General features: G+C 45.5%; 1 protein-coding gene across 1 annotated transcript in view; it reads right to left on the bottom strand.

The window, feature by feature from the left end:
* Window positions 1-21,921, bottom strand: part of LOC119442588 (lachesin) — an 89,853-nt gene that overhangs the window by 6,524 nt on the left and 61,408 nt on the right. The window contains exons 4-9 of the mRNA XM_049662247.1: window positions 18,493-18,697; window positions 12,087-12,269; window positions 10,436-10,564; window positions 7,925-8,212; window positions 6,424-6,493; window positions 5,781-5,869 (exon numbers count right to left, since the gene is read on the bottom strand). Coding sequence (XP_049518204.1) covers window positions 5,781-5,869; window positions 6,424-6,493; window positions 7,925-8,212; window positions 10,436-10,564; window positions 12,087-12,269; window positions 18,493-18,697 — 964 coding nt within the window. The remainder of the gene's footprint in view (window positions 1-5,780; window positions 5,870-6,423; window positions 6,494-7,924; window positions 8,213-10,435; window positions 10,565-12,086; window positions 12,270-18,492; window positions 18,698-21,921) is intronic.

Below are 21,921 nucleotides of genomic sequence, written 5' to 3'. Positions count from 1 at the left end.
AATGTATTTTTGCGCGAGCACTGTAAAGATGGAACAGAGGAAAACATTCGCGTGCCGTACGAATACTTAGGACGCTTCTGACAAGTTGTGATAATTACTATGTCAGTAATTCTGCATAGTGAGTGTCATAGATGATTCGCTTTTTCAGTAGTGAGCTATTCGTTATAAGTACATGTGCTAGCAATAAGCTTAAGGCCCGTTTTTGCTACAAGAAAAAAAAAATACTTGCAAGCAGCACTGATACAGAATTTACGTCGTGAACGCCTGTGAAACACTAGTAACGTCTCTGCTAAAGCAAGTGAGCAATGTGCTATTCTTCGTGTCAGAAAGACGTATGACATTGCTTTTTTTTTCTTCGAAAATGATCACGTGAACTTGTATTCATACCGAACTTGCGACTTTTTTTTCTCCTTGTTTTCTTTCCTCCATTTTGCACTTATTTGCACGTATTTGTTGTCTTTCAGCGGTTTGTGTGATAGTAAGAAAGGGGAGCGAATGCTGGTGCTAGAGTTATAATTGCAGTATGATTGCGCATATATCTTATACCAACTGTTTTCTTTTTCTTTTTCTTCGACTACGTAGGTATCAGTTACAAGTACGGGTCTCATTGCCGATGATGTCTGGCGTCCATGCGCATGTCGGCTGTACAAACGTACATAGAGTGGAATAACCAAAACTGTGTTTTACGTGCGGTACAAGAGGGCTTTCATCTTTCACGCGACGTTCGCTACATTCTCTATGCCAACGCTTAAGCTATCTTTTCTTTAGTTATGCATAAAGGGATGTTTCTGGATGTCAATATGCATTCTCCTGCGAAGTTAAGTACGCAGTGAAGCTGTCACAATGAAACAACAAAGGGCTAGAAGACCTAAACCTTAGCCCCCAGACACATAATCTCTCTAGCTCCTTCTATATACTTCACTCACATAAACAATTAAAACAGCACGGCAAGTATGTTGCACGCCGCGCCTTTGGTTACGAGCCTGTTGCGTTTTATGAATAATGGAACCCGCACTGTGAACGTAGTCTAAACGTAGGAGAGGTAACTGAGCCGAATTAATAAATGTTCAAATAATCTAATCAGCAGCCAAACCACAGAGGATATAGAAAGAAGATACAGCAAAAGCTGTCTAGCTTGCATACTTTATTTGGAGAAAAAAACAGTGAACGCATAATCCAGGAAATTACGTGCACGGCGCGCAAGACGCAAACAAAAATAAAAATGAAACGGACAAAAAATAAATAAACAAACCATCGTAGTTGGGTGCTGGTTAGTTGTTTGCATTCTAAATTTTTTCTTTTATTTTTTTGTAGTGACAGCAGCAACCAACATGCACAGCGTCGTGCGAAACTGCACCAACGTGCTCACCTGTACACGATGGCAATTTATATTTTACGCGTGCGCAAAAGCATGAAACATGATAAATCGCAGCGGCCAGTATTCGCAACGCTGTAGAATTTCTGTCACGGCAAGCAGAGTTGCAGGTTATGACTCCTTTTTTTTTTATGATCCCTTATTTTTCGCAAACTAAACCTAGCCGACACTGCAAGAAATAATTTGCGCAGCGCGGTAGTATAGGTAAACAGCAGAAACGCACGTACTTCATTCTCGAGAGAGACATGAATTAAGCGTTCATATAAATGTTCACGTGCCTCGCCAATTTTTTTTTTTTATTCGAAGAGCGGACTTAGGCACACACATGGGATTGCATTTACTCAAGCGAATACTGAGATGATGGCTTCGCTACACCATGAAAAGGTAGGGATAAATTGTATTATTTCAACAAGACGTGGCTGACTGAGGCGGAATTTTGATATTTCGTGGTATGTAAATACAATCAGAAAACTAATGAAATAAAATTTTCTAATTATGGCTTAGTAACATATAGTCGGTTTGACTTAAGTGGAGAGACGTCTTCTTCGAGGCAATTCCATTAATTAGACATCTTCGTAACGAAAATGCTTAATACATATATACGCTATTCTAGGGTGCTATAACGTAAAATGATTCCAAACTGTTTTGATTCCAATTTCTGCAATCAGCCTCCCCAATTGGTCAAAACATTTTCGGGCCACTCCCAACGTCGCCTGTCTGTCACGCGACGTCACGAAAACCGCGATAGCTCCCCATCTGATATAACGTGTACACACTGATTATGCATGATTAAACCGCACAAAAGAAAAATATCCATTCCTGATTCGACGCCTTTTCTCCATTAGCCCTCTGCTATTGGTCCAATGTTTTCTGGCTACGCCCACTTCGCCTGTCTGTCACACGACGTCAGAAAACCGCGAAAACTCACCACGTCAAAGTGACGTGTACGCGAAAAAAATGCATTAATATGCCGAACAAAACTGAAAATTTTTCTGAATAGCCACAGACTACCCCGTTCCAAAAGGAACAGAAGAAGGCTGCCCGATCGATCGCTCAGGTCCTCGCTACTCGCACCTGCCGGTGAGCATGTATTTATTTGCGCATGATAAACTTTTTGCGTGGCAGTAAAGCGTTATCGAGCCCTTTCGGCACGTAAACGACATCGCTCTGTCCAACTCTTTCTTGCTGAGGATCCGTTTTAGCGGACATTCTTATCCTTCCGTTGCACGCGGCCGCGATTTTCGACCAGCCACAGCAAGCTAAGTAAGGCGAAGCGGACCAATCGGAGAAGCCGGCACCCCCTCTTCATGCGGTTATCAATTTTCAGTGTGCTGGCTCGACCTCATCGAAACCCTCTCCACTACAGTGTGCTCCTCGTCATCTTGTCAGCCAATTAGATAAGAAAAGCCGCTGAGTGTAGGCAATGTTATTGGTTTTGAAAGCGAACAATGGTGACCTCCTATAAACGAGGAGAGTGTTTGATTGGGTTGTTCAGACAACGCGGCGGGTCACCGCCCGATGCTTGCGTCGGTGGTTACGTAAATTTGACGTCAGAGTTTGGAATCAAAAGAGTTTGGAATCATTTTACGTTATAGCGCCCCTAGTATCCAGACGCTTGCATGACTTTTTCGTGAGAACTCTCGTGTAACTTAAGCATATATTTGAGATAGAAATGTCGAAGGAATCGCGAATCTCAGAATATTGAGTAAACGAACATGCCTCAAGCATTCGCCGACTGAAATTTTGCATTCCAGAATCCGAAGTAAGAGCAAAAAATAAACGATTAAATTACAAGTTCCGATCGGGCTGCGTACGTACCGCATATCTGGGCCCGTATTCGCACAAAAAAAATTAAAAAAATACACTGCTGCTAAAATTGTTCGTAAGAGCAAATTCTAGCCAATCCTGTCGTTGGACATATTATTAGTGAAGGTGGCCGGCCAAGTGTCTTTTGCCATTGGCCAGTCACCTCCGTTTACAATATGTCCAACGTCAGGATTGGCTGAAATATTCTCCTACGAACAGTTCTAGCGTCAGAGCGGTTTTGTGAATACGGGCCCTGACATTTACAGGCACTGATTATGTGCTCATAAAAAGAGTCGTTCTTGTTTTTTATGCTCCGCACTGCCTTAGTAATTTTTTGAACTGCAGCGAAACGTTGAGCATTTACTATTTGGGAAAAACTTCTCCTTTTTTTTTCTCCTAAGTAGTCCATATTGCATTAGAAGCACATACAGTTGAAAGTTAGGTTTACCGATCGGCTCTTCGGCTCTAAAATGTGAGAATACCCGGGACATTTCTCCGAATTTAATTTCTCCTTTTTTTTCTTGCTAATTCGCCGTGGCGCACGAGGTCACCAGCTTGATTTCCATCTTGGGCGGCTGTATTTCGATGTCGGCGAAATGCAAAAAAAAAAAAATACTTTCGTGCACTTAGATTTAGATGTTACGTTAAAGGGTTACGGACACAAAATCTGGAAATCTTATGAAAATGCTGAAAATGAATCCTCAGTGTGTGATTACACCGAAAAGAAGTCGTCACTTAGCTCATTTTTGAGCCGATGGCTTTATTTTTTGGCGTTTTTGTGAGCACGCGCCTCGCCGCCCGACCCGCGGGAGTTGGAAGGCGTGACGTCACGACACCCTCGTCGGATAGCCAGCCGGCCAGCCGCGGTCATTTGAAGCACGCCGACGCCGCCATCGCGAGCATGGATTCGAGTTCTGGCGCGTCTACCAGTGATGAGTACACGTCTGAAGACGAGGACCATTGCAACTTGGTAAGAAATATTACCGCTTACGGTTACGAGCCTTCAGCGTCGAGCGACGAAGAAGAGTAGGCGGCCGTGGAAGTGCCGGTCAGGTTTTCGCGAACCGTAGCGCGTAAGATTTCGCTCTGCACCAGACACTTATGCAAGAATTATTGGTCATTTCCTGGTGTAAACTTTCGGCAATGGCGTAATCGTGTTGCTGCCGATGATTTACACCAGCGGCGAAGTAGACTACACTTGGTTACTGCAATATTAGCTGTTTTTGTCTGGTTAAGCTCTGCGCCACCAGGTGGCAGCACCACACAGGCCGCTCACGTTTACGGTTCCGCCCGAACGCACCAACGTCCGCGTTTACCCGATCACCGGACAAGCTAAAGCTCTCTAATAAGCAGGTATTCAAAGTTTACGCACTTTCTCGTCTTTTGGAAACGTGTGCGACGGCGTGTCACGACCGACGATGCTGTTATAACAGTAAGGTCTGGGAATTTCCTTCCGCCGCGACGAACGCGTCAATACCGAGCGACGAGCGCGGGAAGCCTCATGTAAGACGCACCACCTGCATGGAGCTCCGACGGGGACAGTGTTTCAGACGGACCACGTGCGCAGATCGCCGAAAGGGGTTAAAAAAATGTTGCAGTGGCTTAGCTCGGCTATGCCAGGATATACGTAGCGTTAGCAAAGGTTCAGCTGATTATTCTTAGCTTTCCTGGTTGTCTAGATTGTCAAGGATTAGCTTGATTGTCATGCTTACTGCTGCTCCAATGACACACACGCGGCATAGGTATTATGTGGCACATGTATATTTATTTTTGCTCAACGTCACGTTGCTCTCCGTTCTTCTGCGCTGTTGAGCAGCATTTGCGCTCTCCTTCTCCATGGCTATACCACACTGGCAAACGCTAGTCAGAAGCGCAGCGGCTCCAGCGCAGTGTCAGACGGCGACTGCACAGCGAGCGCGCGCCGGCGCCAGTGCGTCTACCACGGCTACAACGTCACTCCTCTGGAATGCGCAGACCGGCGGCGGAGTGCGCGAGAGGTGCCGGCTCCGGTGGCTCCGGTGCGCAAGCCGTGTGACATCACTGATCCTTGCGCATGCGCAGCACGGCTCTTGATGTGCCGCGCGAAACGGGCTTGGCTAGGCCAGTGTAGCTAACGCTACAAAAACGCTGCAAGGGACCGACACCCCTGGAAACACTGCGACAGCTGTGGCCGACCTTGGCCGCGGGTGGGTATTATGACGTCAAATTTCAGCTTTTGCCGTCGGCCGCTTGGAGGCAAGGTGCAACAGAAAATCGCAAATAAAAGATGTTTCTCGTTCTTTTTTTCAAAGCAGCTTGTTGTACTCGTCATTTTCAACAGTTCAACTTTTGTTCCGACGCAAAAAACCACCCGCCAACTTTTGTGTCCGTATCCCTTCAAAGAACCCAAGGAATTCAAACGTAATCCAGAGTCCTTCATTACGGCGTCCCTCAAAGTCCCAAAGTTGCTTTGGGAAGTTGAACCCCCGGAATCAATCGGTCATTATTCTCTTGTTTTCTTCTTCTGCGACATAATAAAATAGCTTGTCCCAGTGGTAAGGTAAGTGGTTAGGCCTAGAAGAGGCTGCTATTCCCTGGAGAACGATAGCGAAACACTTACCCTGTGTTTTAGCCGGCGACCCGGTGAGCGGTGGTCTGGCAGGATAGCTCCGCTGTTTTGTTGTGGAGTCCCGAGGAAGCTCCATTTTGCTTTCTGCGAAAATCGGCAAAGAAAATAATAATTTTCCGAAGGGAAAAGACGACTGGAGTTACAAGTGATGCCCATAAATGCGTTGAGGTCGATATGAGTAGAAATTAACGGGTGTGGTTAGGGTTGGGTGACATCACATACATTAGGCTCCTGTGTTATTGCGTTAATGGCAGGTTCGTAACACGAGAGCAGCCTTTAAATGTTCAACGCTAAGTAAACGTTTTTCTCACTGTTTTCTTGCTGATGTTTGGGTATAAACATGGATTCTCTCTCTCTCTCTCTCATACACACACGCGCGCACACACACACACACACACACAAAAAGAAAGAAAATTTTTCCACTCATCAAAAGAGTTAATAGTGCTTTGCTGTGTCATAAATTTTTCTTTCAGAAAAGAAATGCGTAGCTCCTAAAAAACAAGAAAAAAACATCGAGTCATGTTATGTTGGTAGCAATTATCAGGTTCAAGACAGCAAACAATGACTCATTACTCTTTTGTAGTCAAAGGTAGCAATGCACGCTCCACATGGCTTCTAACAAGTCCAATTATACTTGCCTTCAATGCTCTGTATCCTCGCTGTTGATGGTTCCTTAACTTTCGGCGGTGGTGGCACATGAATCTCTACAAGAAAAAAAAAGGACAATGCTTCTCCTTAAAGTGAGGACAAGCTTAAAGTGCTATTAGTGCCTTGCAAAGAAATAAAATAGAAAGTAGTAACACAAGTAGCGTCGTCAGTGAGAGCCTGCAGGCAATTGATGGTGTTCCACACTACTGCTGCTGCTCACCACGACTTGCACTCGGCAAAAGCATTGAAGTACCTAATAAGAAGCAAAGCATGCACAAATGTGCACCGAATATATTTAGCGGATATCGGGAACCTACGCGTAGAGGACACGGGTGCTTCCCATAATGGCAAGCGCCACGGTAAATGACCTCGTTAAGTATGTCCTACCTTCTCTAGAAGCGATGAGTTGAATGATAGTACAACATTAGTACTTTCCTAGCGACCAGTCTCGCCCCATGACAGCTTTCGACAATTTTTCTCTGTTTCAGCTCTTAAGCGCCATGTAACGCAAGCATCTGACTTTATACAGACTGTTTCAGCTAGTTGGACCAAACTTTAAAGAATCCACGTGTGAGTTACGAGAATGCAACCAACTTATTATTGTTCGCTGTCCTCTTGAGCAATTCAAAGTACTTTTTTCTATGAGCTTAGGTCATTATTTACCAATAATTAATTAAGCAACTTTTCAAGTATTAATCATTAAACTAAAAATATTCAATGTACAAGTTATGCAGCCTATTGAAGAATGACGAAATAATTTTTTTCCCGTGATGATAGCTGCTGCAGTTTTAATTTTTTTCGAGTGAGTCTAAAGAAAGCGCGCGAGATATGACGAAGTAATACGTGAATACACGCTTACACGCAGCGAGATTAGTGCCCTCAAACGTGCCACGAAAAAAAATGATCGATACTGCTTATTAAATGCTTCTGGTGGTAAGATGGTTGTCGCCAGCCAGCTACACTTCACTAAATCTTTACGACAGCCAGCCTCGCTAAATCTTTGCTGCCTCAATAAAGTTTCATATGATGCCAAATATTCAGGTGGTAACGTTTACACTGCTTTCACTTTAACAATGTCTCGCTGGTTGTGTTCTATGCTTTACAGCGTAACAGATGCCTACAAATTGTTCAGCGTAGCCTCATGTGCGGTCAGCACTGTAAAATGGAAACCTCGGTAGATTATTCCAAGCATAAATTGCATGCTCTTTCAAAGGATTTAGCGGGAAATTGTGCAGGCGCAGGCGCACAGCTTGTGACAAGTGCCCGTAAAAGGGAATGCTTGCGCATGGTCTCCATCATCACCCCCATAACACATCCGACAATCGGTGATGCCATGGTTTGTTGAAACTCCGCGTCGTCATAGGTCTCCATTGTTAGGTCGTGCTTGTAGCATGGTGCGGAGCTGTTTGGGAGTTTACTGGTGCATCTTATCTTACAAAGCGTGTAACATTGGACTGCGATCCAAACAGATAAATACTTAAACTCACCATAGAGCCGAATGGATCCCTCCGTGGAGCCCAGCGAGTTCTTCGCAAAGCATCGGTAAGCGCCGAAATCTTCGGGCGCAATACGACGAATACGAAGTCGCATGTGCACTTTGTATACATTCTCCGTGCGGTTGAGCGAGTACTTTGCCGACTCGGCGATGAGGTCGCCGCTCTCCAGGGTCCAGTAGTTTATGGACATCGGGAACGCCTCCGTATTGCAGTCCATCACGACTTCGCCGCCCAGCGGAGCTCCAATGAGTTGGTTGGGAATCCAGATCATGGGCGGAACTGCGATCAATGCCGGCATTAGAAACACCAGACTCACACTGTGTCGCAGTGGCCACTGTAGATTCCGAAAGTTGAGACTGTGGTCCCATAATCGGGCAACAATGATTTGCCTAATTAATGAAACGCACCGTTCTCAACTCCTTTATTCCAGAGTCAAGCGTGAAACAAACATCTTTAGAATCTAGTTTTACCCGTTTTCCGTTTTATGAAGTTATGTTCGTCTCATATTAAGCGGGCGAAAGTGTGTGTATTTGGTGGGGGGAAGGAAGAGGGGATTTTGATCCTCGGGTGTTTAAGCTCATCTGCGTTAGTTCACAAGTTCAACTTCTGAACTGACGATGGGGTCCCGATGGCTGCACGGTTGCCTCCAGTTTCCTTTATTATGAATTATTATATTCGAGTTTTAAACCTAAGTTTCTAGGCTCGTGATAAAGAAGAAGTTCGTGGATTTGCGCAGTTAATGAGAGTCCTGCGAATGACCTGCGTAAAGCAGGCCAGTCGCAACTTGTCGAAGGCGGTAGGACAATAACAAATATTTCACAGGAATAAAAATCTTTGCGAACTAGAATGCCAGATTCGTTGCATGGGACGCTCACGGAATGCAATGTTGGGGGCTCGATTACTCAGAATTAAACTGTGGCCTGAAAAACAAAAATGGCTGCTGATAAGTGCTAATGCGGCACCTAAGTATGATGGATTTACGCAGGGTTAGTTGATGTCAATGTGCACCAAAATATTTAACAAATTAGTCCACATCAATGTTGTGGTGTGCATTCGTCATTGGCGCGTGAAAAAATGACATACCATGCATCTACGCTAAAGTTTTTGATCACTAGTATTCTTGGGTGACATGCACGAAATAATAATAATAATAATAATAATAATAATAATAATAATAATAATAATAATAATAATAATAATAATAATAATAATAATAATAATAATAATAATAATAATAATCACTTATTTACCATGCCTAGGAGCAACCATGAGGTCCAAGTGCTGGCGTACGCATATATTAGACAAAAAACAATGAATAAAAAGATCAATTTTGAAAAGAATAGTGTACATAAACAATGCCCAAGGTGAATACAAAAGAAAAAACAGGAGAAGGGCAGTTGAACAAGATCTGGAACTGACACAACAACGCAAAGTTCGGAAAAGAATAATGACGGCAAGTTATGAAAATAAGCGTTATAAAAACTATGTGTTCTGTGGACGGTTGAGTGTTGGTGATGACAGGCAGGAACATGGAAAGGTCTCCGGTCCTTGAGTGGAATACGAAACATGATAAAACTGAGGAGTTCCGGGCAGGTTAGGCTATCGTGTAGGAGTTTGAAAAGAAACAGAAGGTCAGCGCGATTACGTCGGCAGAGAAGTTCGGGTGGCTCCAAAGTGGCAATTAATTAACGCTTTTTCTAGATGACATATGTGAACATTATTTAGTGTTCGCTACGTCTACGACTATACACATGAAGTGTAATCAAGGCGGCCGACAAAGGCAATAAAATTCCAGATAGAAGAGGTTGAGAACCGCTTGTAGACCGAAGAGTGGGAATAGCTTTACCTCGGCCCTGCTGTAAAACTGAGCGGAATATACAGGCAAGTTAATTTTCTTTATACACCCAATCATCCAATTCATTCATTCAGGCACCTAATTGGTGCCTGAATATAAACACCTCACCGGAAGTACTTTCGGGGTTGCCATTTATTATTTATATATTAATAAACGTCTTTTTCTCGCTCTCTCATTCATTCATTCGGCATGTTAGTCTTTCAGAAAGATTGCTCAAAGCCTTAGCAAGAGGTAATCGAAGTAGTCAATCCACCAGCGCGAAGGGGGCAAAACTTAGATACATGTTTTGTACATATATGCAGTTGTATAAATTTTTGTTAGAAGCATCTTAAACAGCTAATAAAAGGACTACATATGCCACATTGATATGTTGCAGAGATTTGATGTGCTTTAGAAAAAAAAAATGTCTGCCACAAGTAAAAATATGTTGGATGCAGATCGCAAGTGGTGAAGGGCTATTTCTGCCCTGGCATGCTGCTAAATTTCCCTCCAAAAACAAACAGTTTGTCCTCACGCAACAAAAGCTTTTCTGAACCATCAATAACTTCCTTAGTGCTTACAGCGAAAGACTTGGAAATGGCGGCCTTATGCACCCATCCCTATTATGTTTAGACGTGCTGCGCGACTGCCCTATATGAAACACTCACAGTGTACTTGGAGCAGAATTCTCCGGCTGACGGGAGATGGGACGCCATTGGAGGCGATGCAGAGGTAGGGTCCCATGTGGAGACGGCTGACTTTGGTGATGCTCAGCTCTTTGCCTTCATAAGACACATCTATAATCGAGAGATACATTAATCAGCGCCGTATACACATCACTTCATCAGTGCCAAGATGAAGCGCATGTGGGAGGGGCGCTTTGTCACGTGGCTCGCAAAGCGCACTACGGCCTTCTCGCTTAATTGCTTCGGGTGTTGCATTTCCCAAAGCTACGTTTACGTTATGCCGAGAACAGCCTACGAGGGATTGCGAAAAATGTTGACATTTAGGGTTTATAAGAAGAATGACGTTTATAAAATCATTCAACTCGTAGATACTGAGGACAAGCAATTTTATTTTGCTTTTCGTTTTTCATTTCGTGTTTAGTGAAGACTGACTCACTCAGACTCTCTTAGACTCAAACTCTCGGGTGTCGATCATCATCAGATCATCAGCGTCAGAGCAACAGGTTCGATTACGCTCCTCCATTGTAAAAAGGTTGCTAGCACTTGCAGGAATCAAGCCTACAACCGCGTTCCTTGCATTAGAATCCCAATGCTACAACAGCATCGCGCCGGGATAGCTTTAGAGCTTCCCTTTTAAAAATAATTACACTATTTCTGAACCAGCTATGCGAGAGTGGTATAAAGCAATGCATAATGCGTTAAACCACAAGAATAGTGTAAAAAGTTCAAAATAATTTTTATTCGCGAATAGCACAACTCAGGCGGTATCCTTAAGTGAGTAATTCTCCCGGCGCATAGATTTAGAAGAAATTATTTTCCCTTCTCCTCTGTGGAACTGTGCTGGGGGAAAGGAATGTTTGTATAAAGGTCGTCTGAAGGCGGGTAAGTTGAAGTTAGGCTGAAAGCAAAATGACAATATAATTTAAAATACGCGCAGAAGTTATTACACATTTCCGCACAACCAAACCTAATTTTGAGAAGCCGGTATACGAGAGAAGTTAGACGTGCACGACATAGGAAACGCGATGCTAGCGAATCCACCCTGCACTCGTCCAGCTAGCGTGACAACTCAATGTGCGAGTTTTGGGTTATTTTAATCGAAGTAACTATGCAAATCGAAGTTGCTTCGAGGTCGCATCGAGTCGTGCGAAAACTTTCGTGACAAAGGCAGGAGCGAAGCTGTCGACCGAAACGAAGCAACATTGGGTTCAGTCAGTACTTGGGAGGGTTACAGAGGCATTCGACAATCCCGCGAATTTATTCATGCATCGCCACTGTTCCATTTAATCACGACTTGAGGTAGACCGGAGCATACAGAAGTATAGCTCTCGTTACAGGGGTATTAAATAGCAGCAAAGCAGAGACTCGTACCTAAATGTTCGCATTAACGTTACGCAGCATGAACAACCCCACCGGACGCAGCGGTAATTATAATTTCGTCGTGTAACCTAGTTCAAGAACACTCGCGTGTACTTAGATTTACGCTCACGTAAGGTAATTCCGGGCACTCGAAAAGTATTCCGGATGAAACCCTCCTCTCCCGCCCCCTCTCCCCTACTGCAGTACCTTCCATAGCCCCTGCGCTGCTTTGTAATGGTAAAGCCCGACAATAAATTAATAAATCGTTACTGACTGTCAGTTGCGGTCGATCCCAGCTGTTCCTGCCAGTTTCCCACGGCAATGGGCGTTCCGTCCTCCCGTCGCCAGGTGATTCGGGGCGCCGGGTAGCCCTTGGCTCGGCACACGATCGTCACGTTGGACCCTTCACGCACCAGCACGTCAGAACTGCTCTCACTGCCCACAATGTCCGGGGGCACTGGACCAGCGGTGGAAACAACCAGGGAAGATGGAAAGGACGTGTTACTCATTGACTGCCTACTGTTGGAGCTTGTGCAGGGTCATCCGTTATCACAGGAAAACGCCACATCAGTATTCTGTAGGATATAACGTGAGCCTTGATTCTGCTATCTGAGAGAAATATGGCCGGTGTGGTGCCTTTATAAAAGACCTACGGAATTTTATTTCGTGGACGTTCTTTCCAAATGAAAGCGCCTGTCTATTACCTTCCTGTCTTTCTACCCCCCCCCCCCCTCTCCCATCCCTCTGTGGTAGGACAGCAAACCGTATTCTTTGTCCTGGTTAACCTTCCTACCTATATTCTTTATTTGGTCTCTCTCTCTCTCCTATGATCTTTTGAACACTAATGAGGTGTTCTGTCTAAGGCTGGACGTTAGAATTAAAGGTCAGTGTAACCTGCGACCCTCAAGCTGTCTTCGGGCTGTAATAGCGAGAAAATAGGCCCTAAACGACTGCTTGATTTTTCGTTGTCGACAATCTAATAAGGCTTCGTCGATTTCTGTTTGATACTGAGGCACCGAGTCCGTATGTGTGCTCGGAGCGTGGGCTCCTAAAGGATACTGACAGGACAAGATACCAAATTACTGTTGTGTAACGAGACGATTTTCTGCTTTGAAATTCAAATTTGGCAATAGGTAGTACTAAACGTATTGGATAGGTTGTAAAACGCGTAAACGATGAAATAATAGCCCTCTTTCATTCCATCAAAAAGGGCGCAATAGACCTCGGGACGCTGCTACGCTCATATACACTCAGTGAAGGCCCCAGGTCGGCGCCCAATGCCGGAAGCATAAAAAAAAAAAAACTTAGTCACGAACGCACAAACTGAAGCAAAATTAAGTCCTTCATTGCGTAACTTGAGGTTTCAGGGCTTTGCTATAAACTCGAATTTTTAATCATCGCTAAGGTATTTAGCGCGTGTTGAAATTATGCCATACATGCAGGTAGCTTGGACACGAAATAATTGTTTTATAGTTTAAGTTTATCGCCTGTGTGCAAAGTTCGTACAAACGCTCCCAGACCCCGGCTGCTAATAAACGCTATCGCTAACAGTAGGGTTACTATAGCCAAAATAATTGAGGGAGAAAACACTGCGTAAAAGTAACAGCAGCGTATACGCCTAAACTAGTGAGCAGCCAAATGCTGACTGTTTTGTAAGCGTGGCCGTAGAGATAAATGCAAAAATACGTGATCCCCAGGCGCGTCTGCTTCGGGCAGCCCACCCGCAGAAGGCATACGTGGGTTGTTGAATCGCTACGCAACTATTGTACTTTGTTTCCAGAAGCACCCTGCTCAACAGTCACACGCCAGACCCTGTCGCCCACAACGAGACGCCAATTTTAAATTCCGAGGCGGGAACGGCATTTAAGATGTTCTTTTTCAGTGCCCCTCTTCACAGTGTAACTGCGCAACCCTAACACGCCCACACGAAGGTACAAGTCACCTGCAACGGCGCACGCCCCACGCGGCAGCTGGCTTGAGCGCACCGCAGGCGGAGCACGAGAGTCGCACGAGACGCTTTCGAGCGCGAGCCCTCTACAGAAATGCCCCGGCCGTGTAGCGTCCGCCAGCGGAAGAATTCTCACAAACACGGAAAAACCTAACCTGCCAGCCTGCCTGCCAGCCAGCCGTCGTGCCCATGTTTCCAAAAAGGCGTCAGCGACGCCCCGACAGGGACCGGAATTGCTTATGGAGAAACGGGTCCAAGAGGGCGCGCGCACGGGAGGGAAAAGAGGGTGAAAACTGACTCGGAGAGAAAGAGCGTACGACGGCCGTACACAAGATCGGCAGCGTTGTTCGTAGCTCGCAGAAGGAGAGAGAACTGAGCGTGGGATAGGGGGTGGAGGAAAAAAGAGACATAAGAGGGGGGAGTGCTGCCATCTTTGTTAGCCAAATCAAATTAGGGATCCGCAATGAAGTGGTTCCTCCAGTTGTTGCCTCCGAAGGTGCGGCAGCGCCAGGCCATACGGCTGAGGAGAGCGGGAAAGGAGATGAAGGGGTTTGTGTTTCTGGCGGCGACGCTGCCAGGCGGAGCGGAACCGAACACCCTCCGGAGTGAAGCGAGCGGCGTGGTGGGAAAGGCGCTCGGGGAGAAGAGGCGAGCAAGGTGCAGTGGATGAAACGAAAGAGGGGCGCAAGAAAGGCAAGCGGGAAGCATGGGGTAGAAGAGACGCAGAAAGACATCAACAAGGAAAACAGAAAACAACGAAGGGCGCAGTGATAGGGTAAGACAAGACGGCGAAAGAAATAAAAGACGAGGAGACAATCTAATTTGGGATTCACATCTTCCCGCGCACCGCGCTCCTTGCCTCGGCCACGGTTCGCCCGCGATCTTCTTCTTCTTCCTCTGCTCGTAATTTTATTCTGGTGCGTGTCCCCAGCCTCTCCCTCGCTCCTTATAAGTGGATCGGCGAAGGGGGAGGTGGCGTCTGTTACTGCTTCCTTTTCAGAGAGTATATATAGGGGGACCGACGGAGACCTATAGGGATACGATGGGATGGGAAAATGGGAGAGTGGGACGAGATGAAGGGAGAGAGAGAGAGACGAAAATGGAAGAAGGAACGACGACAGTGGGGTGTCGTCTTGCGGGAACTAAATAATTTAAACTAAAGAAAATAGGGATTTATTTGAAGGATTCGCGGGGTATAATGGCCGCTTTGTCTTTCGATGCCGCTTCAGGTCCTCTCTTTCCCGTATAGCAAACAGGAGCAGCCGTACAGCTCCCTGTCTTCCTGCTTTACTTGAAGCGTAGCGTTTCTTGTGGTTCGGCTACTTTATCTCATCGTCGTCGTCGTCGTCTTATTCTCTCTTCGCAAAGAGTGGCCCGCTACTGATTTGTCTTTGTCCTTCAGCGGAGTTGAAGGAGCGGGATGAAGCAAGAAATAGGGGGAGTGAGACGGCGCGGTATTCCAGCATAGAGCTCCCCATTTTTTAGGTCTTTCTTTTTTGCGCCTTTTACGTGTGTTGCTTCGGTGGCCGCAAGCTCAGTGCCGTGCCCGTGTCTTTGGTTTTGCGCTCCGTTTGACAGACCATGCAGTCGGCAGCTGAGGGTGAGGGGAAGAGGATAGCAAAGAGGGCGATGGGGGAAGGAAGGGGAGGGGGGGGGGGAGGATTGCAGTGGTGAGCAGCCCCACGGATGAGTCCCGCATGCAGGGCTTTAATTGGAGCGGAAGTAATAAACACTGCGGAGACACGCAGCCCAGATTAGGGCGCACGGGCAACTGGAGCCGCTCGCATGGACTTATTCAATTTAAGCTAATTTGACTCTTGGACGATCTCTTCGAGTTTGAATTTCTAATCGTTTCCTTCTTCTGCTTTTTTTTTTCTTTTACGCCCACCCACCTCTTCTTTCAAACAATTTTGGCTTTGACAATTTCTTTTTTTCTTAATGCCGTGCTCAACGTCGTAGTTTTCGTGTGTGATCGCACCGCAGATGAGATGAGAGGACGACAAGAAGAAAATTGCGTTTTCATCGCTCTATATACCGGCGCTCAAAAGCTCAGCGAAGTGGGCAAATATTTGGCCTGGCCCTGCAGCGACAACTGACTCGATAACCCTCTTAGCTGCTTCCATTGGTCCCGGTATATTACGTACTGTGCGCACAAAAAAAAAAAAAGCGTGCGTTACTAACGCCCGAATAGCAAGCTCGTGCTCAAGTGCCCTCAGAGTACACGCCGTTCTTGCTTCACGGTTGTTTGTCGTCTTATGTTAAGTGGTCGATCAAGGCAAGCGCACCTTTGCAGAAAAGATTAATGTTTGTAGATCCGTGATAGAATGAGGGTAATGTGACGGCAAATTTCGCAGGACTTCGTCAGCTTTTTATCAAAGCAATATAAAAGAAAAGTACAGATGAAAACTTAAAATGATAACATATCGCTTACTTAACCTTTATTGTAGCTGTTTTTACCATCATCTAAGATGGCGAGTTCATGATGCTGCTTTTTCTTCTTCCATTTGTAAAACTAATAAATGAAGCAGAAACAAAGCATTAAATATATATCTACAGATGACATGGTATTTTGAGAAATTCTCAGAACAATAATGCCGCCCGCGAAGTACAGCTTCTACCTTTTTCTTTTCTGACGCCATAAAGTGGCATATAAACGAACAGAGTTTCGTAGTGTGATGCTAAGCAGCTTAAAAAGAAAAGAAAAGGCTATAGAGAAAGCTGGCACCACGTTCATCTACCCCAGGCGAACACCCGTGCTCATCTCAAATGATTTAAACGCATATACGTTGATCTGGGTGTGCGTTGAAGCAGGATAAAAGCGATAGAGACAGGACGTCCGACAAGAAGAAACTGCACCACCCAGACGCAGTACACTTAGTCCTGCACCCTGAACTAAACCCCTGAAAAAGTAATATGGCCAACCTCCATCTCATTTGCCTATCAGTAAAATAACGTGAGTCGACACTATTCTAGTTGAAACCAATTGAAGAAAAGGCGATGTTGGGCAGGTCATCTAAGGCATCGAACAGGTAAACAGTGATCTGCTAGAGGAACATACCGAGTATCAAATAATGAAAACACAATAGGAGGCCAGGGGAGGAGGAGGGGGAGGGGTGGAGAGAGATAGAATGAGAGGGCTGGGTCAGGCCAAAAATTTGGCGAGTACTGTGTAAGCTTGATCGACGCAGAGGAACAGTATATCTGCAAATCTTGGGGAGAAAATTGCCTCTGCCCTTCAGTGAACCTTCAAGCTGATGATAATGTTTACCTTAGATGATGAAGTTTAGCAGCCATGGCAGAGATGTCTTAAACCTTAATTAGTTACCGCTACTGTCAGTTGCGCTGAACTATAAGTAAGTGGCCAAGTAATTCATGGTTCACGGACCATATCAAGAACAACACTCTACTACAGCATTCAAAACATTGTAGTTAGAGCGAGTACTCGCGGTAGAGCACGATCAAATAATTGTTTAAGTATAGCTATATTTATACTACTGATGTCTTGCAAATGCGTCGAAATAGCGCAGTGGCTATTAATCCGGATTTTCTCGCTACGGCGTGCCTCGTAATCATAGTGTGGTCAGTGCGCGTGAAACTCCAGAAGTTAAAATTCGTTCGCTCTCTAGTAAAAAACAGTGCTATCTGTTTCAAGAACTGCCACTACGTAAACACAAGCAGGCTGCATGTTTATTACGTTGTATATCTAACTATTTCCATGGCGGAATTCTCGGAAAATACCATTAACTATGGTCTGCTTATTAGCCATCAGTTAATATCGATTTCGCCATTGGCTGTAGGTACCAAGATCCTAAGTTCTACTTGTGTGCTGAGCGCCGCATAGGGCGATGCAGTGCAGTCGAATACTAATTTCCCTGATGTAAGGAATAAATCAAAGAAGAAAATCAGCAAGAAAGAAGACTTCCTTTTTCTAACAAACACAAGTGTTGAGCATGACGAACTATATGATTGCCGCTATGTATATTGTAGATATGATTTCCCCACTATATATTGTAGCTGCGACACAACGTGACTGACGCAGGCCCGTATGATACAAGAATTGTGTCTCAAATATACACACTCCATGGAAGCTGCTTCCCCACTTTTTCAGCGGCTCGAAGCATACGTTCGGAAATGTGTTTCAAAGTGCATTCGACCAGGGGAGTCGCGGAGTTGAAGCAAACCGCTTCTTTTGAAGATATAATCTAGTGAAGCCATCTGTTTCGCGGTGCTCTGTGCTCATTTTTCATACGTTCGGGCAACCAAGATTGCCGCTGGCAATTTTGGTTGCTTCTTGCCGCGAGAACGCGTAGGCAAGCGTGACGCTATACTATGCAGGTCCGCGGAATTCAGGAAAGCTACGCATGTATGTATGTATGTATGTATGTATGTATGTATGTATGTATGTATGTATGTATGTATGTATGTATGTATGTATGTATGTATGTATGTATGTATGTATGTATGTATGTATGTATGTATGTATGTATGTATGTATGTATGTATGTATGTATGTATGTATGTATGTATGTATGTATGTATGTATGTATGTATGTATGTATGTATGTATGTATGTATGTATGTGTATGTATGTATGTATGTATTGTTCTGCAATTACCATGTCCGACAGCGCCTACAAAACGCGGCCGTTGTCAGCCTTCATGCGCCATCATTACTAGCCTAACATAACGACGGGAAAACGAACGAGCAAATGAATGAATGAAATGGAGCGCACCGAGCACGTCGAGGTATCCGACTTGGCTGCGCATGGGCACCGTGTTGACCTGGCACATGTATCCCCCACGGTCTGACTCCTGGACGCTGTCGATGACCAGTAGCCAGGTACGGTCCGATGGGCTCAGGTGGACGCGATAGTTCTGCGTTATCACGCTCTTGTGGATCGTCAGGATCGTTTTGCTCTCCACTCGCAACCATGCAACCTGCACATAAATGACAGAAAAAGTAAATAAGAAAAAGTAAAGGACACAAACTAAGAAAGTTTATTTACAACCTTATCTTACCTATACCTCCGATTTGAAATAGCACCAAAGAGCAACCCTAAACATGCACAGACTGGTAAAGTGTTCTAAAAAATTAATTAGCCTTTTTTTCGCTTTTATTTGTTTTTATATTTTTCGGGGGTGGGGGGGGGGGGGGGGTGTTATTGTTATACTGAAGAAACTGGAGGCCAGACATTCTCTCTTCTGGACTTCGCAGCGAATCCTCAATGCCAGTATGTCAAATGGTGTGACGTCACCGATTTCAGATTATTTTCTCGTATTTGGGAGGTATTGGGCGGAGGTATTGTTCTCGATACCTGATAGGGTGAGTCTTTTCTTCCTTTAGAACGTAGTGTAATCCTTCTTAGCCGATAAAAAATCAAGTAGACCGAAGTATAGACGCTGTAAAGATCGATGACGTCAGAACTACGATGACGTCACAACTAGCTCGTGTGGGTATTACAGAGACGGCGTCATCTGGTGTTTGCGTCTTTTTGGAGACTACTGAGCCTCCTTTAACTAGGAGAAAAGTTCTTTTGCTACTGCAGAAGCGCAATTTACTCACGCAGCTCGACTTCATATTCCTCTTTCGTGTCCCTATAACCTTCCACCCCTGTCGGTGCCGTATAAAACGTTGATATGATATCTTTGATTACAACTTATAGGTATCATATGCAGCATCAGAATATGCAGTTATATTGGCAGAACTTTTAAAAGCACCATTAAATGTCACTACAGCAACGTTCAACTGTTTTGCTGCATTCATCGACAAAAGGCACAGTGACCAAGCAGTAGCTGTGGGCCTCAAAAGGGTAAGCACCTCACAAGGTCAGGTTATTGTTCTAGAAGCCACTCCTGCACCTGCAAGTAATATTTTCTTACCTGTCAGTTCACAAGCAAGGCTGCTTTTCTTATAATATGCCTGCTTTCCAGAGAGTTTAACATAAAGTAACATAGGCTACTCCTCCCGCACCCGTTTTCACGTTATAAGAACTTGGTCAAGCGACTCTGCGTGGTCTTCCAGCTCTTGCCAGGCCAATTCAAGAGAGATTCTTGAATGGTTGCCGGAGGTGCTTTCCTGGCTGTACGCCAAGTATGCAATGCCAGATGACAAAGGTCTTGCATGATGTGACTCACTCATACAAAAAGCGCGCGCGCGCGCGCGCGCATGCACACACACACACACACACACACACACACACACACACACACACACACACACACACACACACACACACACACACACACACACACACACACACACACACACACCACACACACACACACACACACCACACACACACACACACACACACACACACACACACACACACACACACACACACACACACACACACACACACACACACACACCTAGCGAAACTACCACCATGTTAATCGCATAACAAGCATGCCTGGCACCCCTTTCCGCTGTGTCACCACCCCCATTTTGAAGCAGTTCTCACGTTCCCTCAGCCCTCAGGCTGCCCTTTACATCCGCCCCACATAGTCAGTGTCAAAAAGCGGTCATTCTGGTTGTTCAGTAGTTGTTCTGTACCAGAACAACAAAACTTCATAATTTTTTGTACCTGCTTTCTCTCTCTCTGTGTGTGTTAGGAATGAAAGGGGCAATTTGCGCAAAATGAGTAGACTGTAGATCCCTATTAGTCACCGGGATTGAGTGTCGTATGTTGTTACATTAGGCCTCTCGTTAACACTAGATAGCTCTTTTTACTTCATTGCTGGTTATTTTGCCCTGGTTGCGGTCTGAGTGCTGAAATCTCGAGCGGCATCGAGTTTCACGTCTGCATGCTGAATGCCAACTAACTTTTATTCCTTCCTGAAGAACAACCATACTGTTAGCCGTAAAATATTTTCGTTTAATTCATAGCATTGCACCATAGGAAAAAAAAAACACTTCGAAACTTGCGCTACACATATAACTCTGACGCTCTTTTCCCAAATGCACGACCGAAGCCAAGTTTCTCACTCGTCATGAGAGTTCTTCCCGCTTTCTTTTCAAAGCACAAGCATAATGCTCCACGAATACGCGCGCACACGTTCGAGCAATTAATGGCCAGCTATATTCACGCGAATGAGCGGCGCGTATGCTTTTACTGCACGGACAAGCGAAAATAGCAGGACGCCCGCATATATGGGCAACGGCACGCCGAGAGAGACGGAGATCTACCGGTGGTGGTACGGCCGCCCCCCGCACTAACATGTGCGACTTTTTTTTTTTTTTTTTGCCCCACCCTTTCTGCTTTATCCTACCGGTCCCGGCAAAGTCCTCTGGCCGGTCGCCTTCACAGACGCGTGCATGGATCGATGCGCGCGGCGCGCACGGCGAGACCAACAACGAGGCACAGACGTGCCTGACCGGATGCGTGCGTGGCCATTCGTTGCCGCTGCCGCTGCTGCTGCTGCTGTTGCTATTGCTGTTGATGTCGTGTTCCGCGTTCGTGCTTTCTTTGTGCGCGTTTTGCTACCCGCCTTTTGCTTTCAGCCGAACGCCGCCACAGCGCCGGCGTGCCTTGTTACCTTAGCTCGATCACCCCATTGTTGCCGTTTCAGCTCTTTTGCAAGGCGGCCCCATTTTTCCTTCGCGGCCGAGGGTGGGCGTTCGATTGACAAGCACCGTGTAACGGGGTAAAGGGAAGAGCCACGAGGTGAAAAACGAAAAAAAAAAATGAAACAAAATGCAGCGACACGCGAAAGGGCAAGAATCAGCATCGTGGTGGAGCGTTGTGGACTTTGATGGCATTCTGATAATGGTACGCAGGCAAGTCCACCGAAGCGCAGCTTCTATGGTCTCTTTGATTTTTTTTTCTTCGGGCTATAGCTGTCGCTTATCTGTTTGTGCATATTCTTCCGCTCCTCGTTTCGTTCATCTTGAGTTTGCACGGTTTCGTACGGTTTCGTACGAGAAGCGAAAGTCTGCGCCCGTGTTTAAACCGTTGACCTCTTGAGTCCTATCTGCAAGAGTTTAGTCTTGCTTCGACCTGTCGCGCACTTCTGTTGCAGGGAGCGCTCTGGTCACGTCAGGAAGTACGGTGCTACCAGGCACACAACCCCCCCGGCGTTTGTCGTGGAAGACTTATGTCATTACTGCCACATACTTCCTTGGTTACAAATGTTCAGAGTTGTGTAGTTTAAACCAAGCC

The sequence above is a fragment of the Dermacentor silvarum genome, chromosome 2, assembly GCF_013339745.2.
Source record: "Dermacentor silvarum isolate Dsil-2018 chromosome 2, BIME_Dsil_1.4, whole genome shotgun sequence".
NCBI lineage: Eukaryota > Metazoa > Arthropoda > Arachnida > Ixodida > Ixodidae > Dermacentor > Dermacentor silvarum.
The sequence above is the reverse complement of the archived record's forward strand: the minus strand, read 5'-3'. Positions and strand labels throughout refer to the sequence as shown.